This window comes from Aythya ferina (genome assembly GCF_964211825.1).
Source record: "Aythya ferina genome assembly, chromosome: 3".
In the NCBI taxonomy this organism is placed as follows: domain Eukaryota; kingdom Metazoa; phylum Chordata; class Aves; order Anseriformes; family Anatidae; genus Aythya; species Aythya ferina.
In genome coordinates, this window is record NC_140298.1 from 106,884,941 (window position 1) to 106,897,526 (window position 12,586).

Genomic DNA, 12,586 nt, shown 5'->3' on the forward strand with positions numbered 1-12,586 from the left:
GAGGAGACTGAGCATGCTAAAATGAATCATCACTAATTCAAGAATGCTGATAGAAGATATAATCTCGCATTAATAGAGGTAGCATTTATTGAGATGAGTTCTCAGTATAATATGCTTTCATCACACAACCTTCACAAACTTCACTTACAACAGCAAACAGAGCTCCCCATGCTGAAGTCAAAGTAGCATTCTCACAAGACAAACAAAGGTGGATAATGTAGACACATTCTACCCCTTGTCCCTTCACATCACAACAACAAAAAATCCTCACAGTTCCGTGGGGAAAAAAAGAGATGTAAACGCTCATCTCCAGACCAAGTGAGAAAGAAGATTTGAAATTCTGCAGTTAGCACTTTCAAGGTACAAATCTAGCAAACCTAACAAACTGTAAAAAAGAATCCAAGATCCTAACCTAGTCTATTCCCAAGCTTGAGCTGCTTCTGCAACATATGCATGTTGTCCTGCAAAATGTGTTCACTCAGCCTCAGCAGACTCACATTAAAATCAGTTAGAGGACGTTCTGCAAATGGAGGTTTCTGCATCAGCTCTTCCTCTTGTAAAGCATTTAATTAATACTCAAAATATCCATTTTGGTCGATCTGTGCTAACTATTCCAGCCATGAAAGGTTCATGTCCATGGTATGCTTTACAAAACTTGCACATTAGAATAGAACCATATCCTTAGCATGCTAATGTAAATACTGCCTTCAGCAACATAAAATATACATATTCCCATCCATACAGTAAATTTCAACAGCTTTATCTCCGATGCTTCTTCATAACAGTTCAATTATTCATTTCCCCATACACCAAAGTTTACAGAAGTAGGAGAATTCTACCTGCATAACTAATAAGTGAAGGGGAAGTATTAATTCACAGCTTACTAACTTGTGACAAAATTTCAGACATCAAAGCAAAAGGATACCGAGTTATGCTCAAGTGAGGGATGCCCCACAGGAACTTAATTGACAAAACATCTGTTAGCTTCAAGGTAAAATTTCACTGCAGACAACCTTATTTTTAGTACCCGTAATTGTATTATTCACTGCCTTAACCTGATCATTAAAGTAGCAGGCCCATTTTACGTCTTTCTTTCCTTTAAGACTTCAGCATTTTATTTATTTTTTCCAATCTTCTCTAAAATTTATATTCTGAATTTCACAGGAACACCACTAATGAACTAGTCAACGAGATTCCAAATTTCAGCTCTTCACTAAATGAACAAAGAACATGCTAAGCGTAATACACCAAAATTTTTACTCCTCTGAAGAATAAACAGCAATACAACAGCCTAGGTCTGGTGGTTTTTTTTGAGCAGTGGGGAGGGGGAAACAATAATTCTTGTTAATCAGCATTGTGTTTTTTTGTTTTTTTTGTTTTGTTGGTTGGTTTGATTGTTTTTAATGAATCTCTTTTGTTACTTGCACTAAAGTTTTCATAACATATTCTAAATGGTATATAGAGAACACAAGTTTCACTAGTTGCTTCAGGACTCTGATTCTGAGGATTAATTGAATTAACAAACAACAAAAATCAGAGTTTTTCCCCTCCAAATTTTCAACTGCATTTGAGAAAAACATTTTTAAAAATAAAACTCCTTCAGTAGACTGTGTGCTAGTATAGTTCAACCATTATCAGAAAAACTCTGGTAGTGATTTATTGATTTCCCTAAACGGAACTTTAACCATCATTACAGTATTTTCTGCACAAGTAAGAATTTTGTCATCTGAAGAGCCGCTGTGTACCTAGAACAGCAACACTTACCATAACTCCATGCTATCCTGAATAAACCTCTGATAAACTAATTGATTTCTTAAAGATTATTGAAGATCCCATTTAATAGGATAACTTTAATCGTGTCCTTTAATTATGACTTCAGTAAGGTAGTATAGCTTGGGGATTTTGAGGGAAATTATTTTCATATAGCAGCTAAAAACTTGTACGAATCTAACTTTATATAAAAAAGACTCAGCCAACAAATTGTAAATTATCAAGATAACCTAAAATAACAGCTAAATACTAAAATATAATTCTAAACAGTCTAACCCAATGACAAAAAGCAAAGCGAACTGTGTTTTTTGTTGTTGTTGTTGTTTTGTTTTTTTTTTTTTTTAAATAAGCCATAGAATAGGATAAATTAAAACACCTGTAACATAGTTTTTGCTTGTTTTGTTTTGTTTTTAATGACAGTTAGCCAAGGCACAAGGGTCAAAACATGCAGAAACCATACTTCTAATACACCTTATGAGTTAATAGTCTTGTGAAGTATCAGAGTCATAGAACTATTCAAGTTAAGAAGATCTAGTCCAACCTTTACCCTAGGACTGAAGTCCACTATTAAACCATGCTACCAAGTTCTACATCTGAACATTTCTTGAAGACCTCCAGGGATGGGGACTCTTCCCTGGGCAGCCTGTTCCATTGCCGCACAACCCTTTCATTAAAAAACGTCTCCTAATAGCAAACTTAAACCTCCCTGGTGCAACTTGAGGCTACTTCCCTTCATATTACCACTTGGAGCTTCAGAAAAGTGCCTAATCCCCACCTCACTAAAAGGAAATAAATGCTAACACTAACATCTTTTATTTTTAAAGAAAACCTGCATAGGTTGACTACATAGAAGGTTACCTAAAACTTTCGTAATTTCACAAAGCGAGGTGGAACAGACTCTAATTATTAGACAAAACATCAAGTCTTAACTTTCCTTTTCTTTTTTTGCTTTTTGGTACTCCCACCAGAAAGCAGGTATTTAAATATTTTTACATATGCATCCATGTATACTGTACATTCCTGTTTTGTGTCTTGAAAGGTGTGGTTTTTCTGTGTTTTTTTTGTTTGTTTGTTTGTTTTCCATTTTTGTACAACACCTCTATCATGAACCTGTCTACATCAAAATTCCCGTCCAGTTCAGATAAATTAAAACAGATGAGAAACTACAGAAAGGATTCAGCTCAAGATTATAACCTTCAGGTGTCACTGAATGTCTAAAGTCTCAGTAAGTCTATTACTGTCATTGCAAACTAGAAAGTAATTCAGCCTTAAGCAGAGACAATGGATTACATTCAACTACTTAAACACGGGCTTTGATGACTGTGTGCAATACATGGCAGTAATTAAGATATCTGTCTAACACTCATAGATCTGACAAGAGGACCTAGACTTTTTCGGTCAGTAGCTAAAGGACAGGAAAGATGCCTTAGGACATCTCAAATTGTTGGTATCTGTAATTAAGTAAGTGAATCAAGCACCTAATGGCTGGTTAGTTGCATTATTCTCTGTACCTCATTGATTAAATTGCCAGCAGCAGTTTACACAGTACAAGTATGGAGTTCCACCTTGAGATCTTCTCTTCCTCAGCACAAGAGTTCGGTGACATTAAATGAACTTAGTGAATAAAATACCATCAAGAGTTACAGCTACCTCTTTCTATGAGCATTCTAATTTTGTTGTTACACAATTAAAACCAGTATATTTACTAAGCCACAAAACACAGCTCCAGTTAATCTCATACATATAAATGTGTGTATGTATAAAGATTTATGTATCATAGCTATTTGAAACTGCAGCTATTTTTGCCCTGAAGTTCCACAGATTCCAGGTGGAACATTTCCCTGAATACACTACAGAAGTAAAACATTCCCTAACCATTGCTAATCAGCAATGATAAGGATGCATGACACACAAATTTCATATATGCGAGTAATTAAAAAAGATTCCAGATCCAGAGCATGGGTCCAAAAAGAAAACAAGATGCTAATTCTCAGTTAGTAGGAACTTTTTTTTTTCTTTTAAGCAACATTTAAGAAAAAAGTCCTATAATTTCTAGAGAAGAGTATCTTCAAATCATTTCTACTCTCTTATCAGAAGTTCCTTTCCAAGGAAATATGAAACCATTAATTTATCTTGGGCTACTGTGACAGTATACAGTAATTAAATTTTCACATTCAGATATGTAAAAGATAATTATTTTATTTATAATGGACATAACACATGTTTTAAGTATTAAGAAGATCAAGCACAAAGTCAGAGCTCATTTAGAAGGCAAGATTTACAGTGGTTATTGTCCTTACTGCTTATATACAACACAGCATCTCACAACTAAGAATTATATTTTAATAATGTTAGCAGTAATATTTTGAAATGCTTTTAATGAGTCAAGACCTTATTTTTTCTCACTGAGATAGTTTGAACAGCAGATGAATTGTTGAGGCACTTGCAGCACACTACAGAGAGAACAAATGGTAAGCATGAAGGAAATTTAATAAGCAAAATATTCTACTACGTTGGAGTCATTGTAGCTTCAAAAGGATAACTTCTCCAATGGTTCCACTGAGTTCCATCACAAGTGACAAGCCAGGTGCTTTGGTCATGAAGTACATGTGTAAACACATTAGTTCCTACAGAATAATTATGTGCATCTTTATTGTAGCAGTCAGGAATTTTCTACAAAGACTTACTTAAATCAATATGACAGGTATGTTAGGTGACACATTTGCACATAATTTGTGAAGATAAGTAGCCAGCTGCTTATCGAGATTCCTGCAAGTTTCATGGGGAAAAAAAATGTTTGGAAAAAAAAACAAAGACCCTTAATACAACAAAGATAGATGAGTTTAGACATTAATAGAGAGTTCTTCCTGTACATCCAAAAAAAAAAAAAAAAAAAAGAAGAATTGAAAAGTATAACCAGCAGCTGATGTGGGCTGGTATCACAGGAAAATGGCAGTGACAACTAACAATCAATACGAGAAGAGGTAGAAAAAAGATCTCTAAAGATATTATAAGAAAGGTTGAAGGTTGATTCATTAACAGATAGGTATTTTCAAAGTAACAGAGAAAGAGATGCCCAAAAACATATACCTTAATTAACCTTAGTTAAAAGGAAAATTATGTTTTGAGCACTAAATTGAAAAGTTATCAGTAATTGAAGAAGAAGAACATTTGTCAAATCCTTGAGAAAAGAATGTTTTAAGTCAAAACACAAGTAAAGAAAGGAGTAAAAAGAAAGGGCAAAAAGGTATTATAGTTTGAAATTCTGTGCAAGACAATGAAGATAAGAAGCAGGAAGAACTACTTGACGTGCAACTACAGTGATTGCAGTTATGGGATTCATTTACGTCAGAGAGAGTTTTTGAACATAGTGCACTTCTAATATTTCATGTCTGTAAAAAAGGTAAGTTTACACAATTTCGAAATATTATTGGATGTTTCCTCTTGTGTCATTGCAAAATACTGCAAAAAATGAAAGAAGCTATTATTCCCATATAAATCAACTGGGAGAAGACATTAAGTTAAAATTAACAAATACACAGAACCCATTTCATAGTGTAACATTTTGACTAGAAAACAAAAGCTGTGTTACAAAAACAATGAAAACTCTCAATGCTGCACCATACACGTTTGCCCAGTCTACTGTGTGCAGACTTCCAACTGTAGACAACTAACCACAACAAAGGGGAAAAAAAAGAAAAGAATGTATACTGGATGAAATAAGAGTGAACAATTTTCTAAATGCAAATTCCTCACTCTAGTTAAAATTGCTTCAGATATCTAAATCGAACTGATAATTAAGCTAATTAGTGAGTTTACTCAAGACTGATAAACCCTTAAGTGTATTTCTGAATTCATTTATATGCACATGCAATTGTTCTGTCACAACAAAACATTTGATAGTACTAGAGCATATTAAAGATGATGTGACAAATTTGTCGTGTGTTACAATTTGTTAAAATATGCATCCATGCCCTAATCAAAAGGCTCCACAATGTTATTAACGTTTATTTGACAATCTTGCTCTCAGATGAATTTATTTACCAATTCCCAGAAAATAAAATGTGTTCATGCTAATAAACAGACCTCTTCTTCATGGCAATGATTCTAGATATCTAGATACATAAGGTAAAAGTTTACCTCACTTACGCTGAATGCTGTTTTCAGTGCTGTTTCACTCTCCTGCCCATCTTGTTACTTTTATATATGTATATGTATGTACATTTGTATGAAATATGCATGTATGTATACACAAACATATGCATACACAAAATACATACATATACAGAATTTCTGTTCCCATTCCAATAACATGGCAGGGGCTAATTTATTGTTTAGCTACATGGTGTTAAATATACCAGATGCAAAGACTAACATGTTCCATCTATAGCTATTATTGGTAAAAACTCCTTTAATGGAATAATGACAAGAAATCGGCTGCAATTTAAATATTCTGCTCAAAACACCAAGCTATACAACACGAACCACCTCTCTTTCTTCCTACCGTATTCTTCCTACTTTCAGGTTAACATTTCTCCCCTACCACCCTGAGATTTGTTTATCATCTACAGGAAGAGTTGAACAGAAAAGATGGAAGGGAAAAATAAAGGGTCTGAACTACATTAAAAATCTACTTTTTCAAAAGAAATTTTTAAATTAAACTTGTAATTTCCCACTCTCTGTAGAGGCTGAAAGAGCCTTTCATTTCTTTCAGAAATAGTAAATAGCATCATCTTTGAAGAGAAAAATGTAGTTCCAATCGTACATGTACAAAATTAGATTTGTTAAAACTATAAACATGAAAAGTAAACAGAACAGTAGACCTTTCCCTTCCCCATGCCTCTATTCCCCACAAAGCTTTAAGAGTTGATGTACCTTCTAATCTTGCACATTATAATTATTTCACATGCAATATCTGAAAGTCAAAAAATGGTGAAAACACCATATACCTCATGATGCGCAGTAAAAAAGAAAAAAAGTTTAACTCAAGATGTTTTTGAATTAAATGCATAGCCCAGGTTTATTTGCAAATGTTTTGCTTCCCCCTCCCACCCACCCCCCATGGTGCTGCTAAGATTGCCTACAAAGAATCAACAAAAAACCAGAACAGACTATGCAAAAATATACAAGCAGAGGTAAACCTAAAGTAATCTAAGACTGAAAAATTAGTAGCCTTTAATTAGAAGCCTTTAATGCTGCGTATTTTTGTAGTAAACAGGTAGATGATGCTCACACTCAGATTCAGCTCTTCAACGTAATACAAAACACAATTGTTATTACTTTAAAAACTTTAAAGCTCACCTCTGTATCCTTACTGATCAGCGAAGAGGGTATGGAGCTATTTACATTCTCATCTCCTTCTGAAGGAAGCAACTGGTGATTCACAGCTTGATAAAGAATCTACAGAGACAGAATAAATATAATCCCTTACCAGACAAATACTTATTAAGAACTATAATTCCAATGTCATAGGAAAGTCAAGAAATTCTGATGCAAAAATTTCCACAACAGAAAAAAAGAAGTGAGGGGATAGAGGAGGCAGGGAGAAGAAGAAAACAATTGTTTAACATCCTCTCACTCTTATAGTCCTTAGGCTAAATGACCTTCCCTTCTCTTTGTTTTCTGTGAAATATTTTTTCCGTACAACGTAAGGATTGTATTTTTTTGATTGTTATAGTTGTTATATTTGTTTATTTTACACTACCTATAAGTTTCTGTACCACGTCAGCTAAGAACTTCCATGAAAAATACTCATTATTGGAACTGTGCCTCTAAGGTGATGGGTAAGCAGAGAGACAAATGTCACATGAACAGAATTTCCGCAGGCTATAGACTAATGAAGTTCCACAAAACAGTTACAGTCTTTCAGCATCAACTGTTCACCATGAACTTCTGATAAAGATTTTTTGCATGTATCTACCTACATACATGGAATGGTTTGGATTGGAAGGGGCCTGAAAGATCATCTTATTTCAACCCCCCTGCCATGGGCAGGGATACCTCCCACTGAATCACGTTGCTCACTAAGACACACACATTGGACAGAACAGAAGGCCATTTATGATGAGTGCTGAAAAAAATATGCTTAGCTTTTGGAGAAAGTAATTGCAGAAGAAACCAATTATGCATTCTTTCATGGAAATCATGACTTGGGTTTGGCTTCCTTGGGCAAGTATCAAATAAATTATCACTGAATGTTTGTAACAAATCATATTGTACTAACAAAGAACCCTCAGCAACCAATTCAGTATCAAGCTTTGTGAATAAAGAAGGTAAAATGTTTTCCCTTGGAAAAGTAGGATGCAAGAGGGTAATAACCAGTGGATGAGCAGCTATAATGCATTACAACTAAGAGGAAAAGAAGCCTTTAGAAGGAACAAGACAGCAATACAGGGGCAATGAATTGAGTGAAGTTTAACACATTTTTACTTATACAGCATCAGAAGTTTACGTAACTTCGAATTCTAATTCTGTGTATAGGTACATAAGAGAGGGAAACAAGCTTATTTGTATATTGTACAGGTATTAACTCTGGAAAGAGTCCACCTGTGTTTAAACTAGTAATTATACCTACCTGCTTCAAACTGGAGTGCTTTCATGATGAAAAAAATAAATAGTAAAACACAAGTAAATATAAAGTAAACAGTTCATAGGAGTTAGACTTCATTTCAAACTGTTTGTAGCATTTAATTCTGACATTATCATGTTACTGAGGCTGCAAAAACTGCCTTTATGTTTCCCATATTTCTCATGTGCTCTGCTACACCAGAAATTTTGTGAAGAAAAAGGATATGCACTTGGAGTTGCCTTTATTACACTGCGTAAGTACTGTATCTATTACTACCCTCTCCTCCATGTCTTGAGACACAGAACATGAGCCCTCTAAGATTTTTATATTGTACAAAGAAAGCTATATAAGAGTTCACAGTGATTTAAGAAAAATTCGGACTTAGACATAGCATGTAGACCAACCCACAACTAAACTGAACAGAAATTTAACTTTCTGATAACCTAAATTACTGCACTGCAGTTTCAAAATAAGACCTTTAAATAGGTTTGTATGTCACCTTGCCATAACTTGCATTTAAATGTCACAGTAATCATTCTCATGGACATAATATGATCTGATGAACATTTAAGAGCTGATTCTGCTAAGAGTCAGTCATTGCAAGGTTAATAAAGATGGCTCAGATAAAAACGGTGTTATATTTGACAGAATCATCAAACGGCTGAAATCAGTGAGAAAAGAATTTCACCACATATTTGGTAATGATCATAAAAAATAAGAATAGATGTTTAATGAACTTTTAATTGGACATTTAATTAAGTTAGATTACACAGAATAAGCAGGTGACAGAACCTGGAGAACTTCAGAAAAAGATTTAAATCCATTTGCAAATAGAACGTTTAACAAGGCAATAAATTAAGACATTAAAAGTACTGAAGATAGATATAATTGCACTTCTACTTGAGCAGCCATCATATGAAAATGGTTTAAAAAGACCTGGTGCTGAAATAGAATAGCAAAAGTAGAATAATGAGTAGTCAAATTATAAACTTGCTGGGGCTGGCAGGCAGACAAATTTAAGGAAACAAAAATTAAAAATTCCCCTTTAAAGCATTGGTAAGCACTGAACTGCATGAAAGATGTTTCAGAAATACCTACCTGGGTTTGCAATGAGCTGCTAACTCCTAGCAATGCCTCTATGGCATTTGGGGGACAGTGCGTCAGAGCAAAAGCCATGAGTTCCTGACGCATATGCAAGTCATGGAAGCCTTCTGACTGCCCAAGCTGACTACATACTTCCCAGCTTTTAGAATAACCTACAAGAGAACACAAAACTTACTTCTCAGTTAAGCAAGCCTCACGAGTGTCAGGAGGAACCCACATAATTCTCACTGGATGAGACAAGAGAATAGTATGTGGTATTCCTGCCAACACAGCCCCTGAGAAAGGGGCCGTAAAAGCTCCAGAAAAGAGATATAACTCAACTTTAGACTGAAATATCTAGAAGATTCATGGCCACCATATTGTAGATATCACTATAACAGGAATCTGTAAGCCTACATGCTAAATTTTTACATATTACCATAAGAAAATCAGAATGTACTTCAGTGCATAATATTAAATATATTACAGGAGTGGCTTTAATATACATACGATTACTTGATACATTAAGAGAACCTCAATTATTCTGTTTCCACACACACTCTCAATCCTAAGGCAGAAAAAAGATTCCAGAGAAGCAAAACCCATGCTACTTAGCATCTTGACATAAAAATATCATTTAATTTTATTCATAACCTCACATATAAGACTTACGTAAATAGCACAAATATTTTAAGAGCTTTGATAGAAGTCTATCTAAAAGACCTGCACATTAGCCTACTTTGAATACTTTAACTAAGATTCATTGGAGGGCAAGTTTTGGCGACTCCAGACAACCTCCAGGAAATTGCATGCCCCTGTGGCAGCAACGAGCCATTTGGACACCTGCCCTACCAACTTTCAGTTTTACTGTCTGGATCTACCACAGTGACCACAGGTAACAGGCAATCGGGGTTCTGTGATATTTAGTAAGAAACCTAAGTCAGAACTTACTACTACAGCCAATAATACCTATAAAGCCTATTTTGGATGGAACACTAAGAGCCATACCCAGCTGCCTAACAAACTTTTATTTCTTGTCATTACTTCAAGAGATCAACAAGTGGGATAGTAACTGTACAATAAGATTTTATAGTATGTGAATGAACTTTTGCAAGCTGAAACACAACTTGAGGATATTGAAATACATTTCCATACAGAAGTTTACAGAGAAGCATGACTGTGTATAAACGACACTGAATGCATATGTACCAATATACATGTTTAATTTCAATGGTGTTTCACATGACCATTAACAAAAATATAATACCAGAACATAGCAAGTAAGGGATTTAAACAACACGACAAATTATAACTTTTCCCTTATAATTTATATTTAAAAAAACTTATCCACTTTATATGTAAAACTTATAATTTATAACTCTGTTTTCTTACAAGAAAAAAAGCCTTTAAAAGACAATTAAAAATGGAATCCCTGATGGGATATATTTTTGAGCTTCTGGCACAAAAAATGAGGTCTTATCTGAAACGCATTATGTGATACCGGTTGAGAGATCTCAGTGAATCAAATTTTAAAAGACAGTGCTGCTCCAGAAGACACTGTGGCTAATTTTGTAGGTCCATGACATACATGGGAATTACCGTATTTCATACCACATGCCTTCTACAGCTGACATACTGCTGACTTGCACAATGAAGTCGATTTTTGAATGAAATGGACCAGTTTGAAGTAACATACTTCAGAGTGAGCTGAGCATCAGAACTCAGATTTCCAACCACCATCACCCCATGTAGCCCCCATTTATTTACTTCACCTGCAGTCATGAGCTCTTGGCAATGCATACTAGCTGCTTTGTAGTCCTGGAAACTGAGAGCTTGTTCTACTAAAAGGATTAAAACTTGACCTTTTCTCTCCATCTGGTCATCTCCTGTATGAAAAATTGAATATTTTTATTAGTTGGAAGAAATAATCAACATAAGCTTCCTACTTTATTTCTTAAGGAAATTATATGCCACAACATGAAAACATCACCTTCTGGAAATAAAATTATCATTTTATTCTTCCTAAAAATGAGGCAACAGATAAATATTAAAAAAAAAAAAAGTGGCATTATAGCTGGCTAAAGAAATTACATAACATGTTAAGTCTAGGTTAAAAAAGAGTTTAGAAGAAAAGCATATGCAGTTTTATTTATGTGACAGCCAACAGATTAAACACATTAAAACTGATATTAAAGACGAGGGATGTATAGAACCAAATACTGACTTTTTTGTGTGTGAATTGCAATAGAAAAAGAATCTTGATATTTATAATTATACTGTTACAATAAGCAAAGCCCCTAATTTAAGCTGCCACTTCATGTGGACAAAGATTCCTAAGATGTGAAAGACATTAGCATTTAAAATCCCTTCCCTGCTCAATTTAGAAAGTAGAACTGAAACTACTTTCTCACATCATACATGGATCACCAGATCCCCTGGACAACGTCTACTCCCCAAAGGATAAGTTAAAAGTAACACATCAGATACTAGTGATGTCTTCTGACTGAAGTTTCAGTAACAACCTCTGTGGACAAATGTCTTGACCTTAATTTTAAGAAATCAGCATTCGCAAATGAAAATCTAATCAGACAACTCATCTCCTTTTCACAGTCAGTTACAATCAATACAAATAACATTTATTCCTGTCACCCTTTATCAGCTATCTATATATATTGTTTTTTAAAAGCTTTTTCCAATTTAGAATGAACACGAGAAATTAGGAATTATTTACTTCACTGAAACCAGCTGGTCCAGGCTCATGCTAAAACAGCATCCACATATCCATGTACTATAAGAACAGGTGACTGAACGTACACAGGAATAATTCCATACTACTGATTTTAATTTAGGAAGGAGGGATGGCAAGAAACTAATAAAAGTGAGTGGGTTTTTCAATGCAAACTTCTTGCTCATGTTTCTCTCCTATTATTAGAAGTGATTTTATGGAGTCACTGCTGACAGTCATTTGAAAAGGGCACTGGTTTATGAAACTGTATTACTACAACTTATGAAATGCAAATATTTCAGAAGGTTAAACAGAGCCAGTTTCAAAAAACACTTAAAGAGTACATGTTCTTGAATTACATAGTTGTTATTTTTATTTTGGAGGATCGTCAACACAGGTAAACCAAATTTGTTTTTAAAGCCTTCTTGAAATGTAAGATG

The 12,586-nt window shown here is 34.4% G+C and overlaps 1 protein-coding gene across 1 annotated transcript in view; it reads right to left on the bottom strand.

Moving 5' to 3' along the window:
* NBAS (NBAS subunit of NRZ tethering complex) overlaps window positions 1-12,586 on the bottom strand; it is a gene marked incomplete at its 5' end in the record, with an annotated part of 197,389 nt that overhangs the window by 113,933 nt on the left and 70,870 nt on the right. The window contains 3 exons of the mRNA XM_084513261.1: window positions 7,072-7,170; window positions 9,437-9,594; window positions 11,194-11,307. Of these exons, the coding sequence (XP_084369387.1) occupies window positions 7,072-7,170; window positions 9,437-9,594; window positions 11,194-11,307 (371 nt within the window). The remainder of the gene's footprint in view (window positions 1-7,071; window positions 7,171-9,436; window positions 9,595-11,193; window positions 11,308-12,586) is intronic.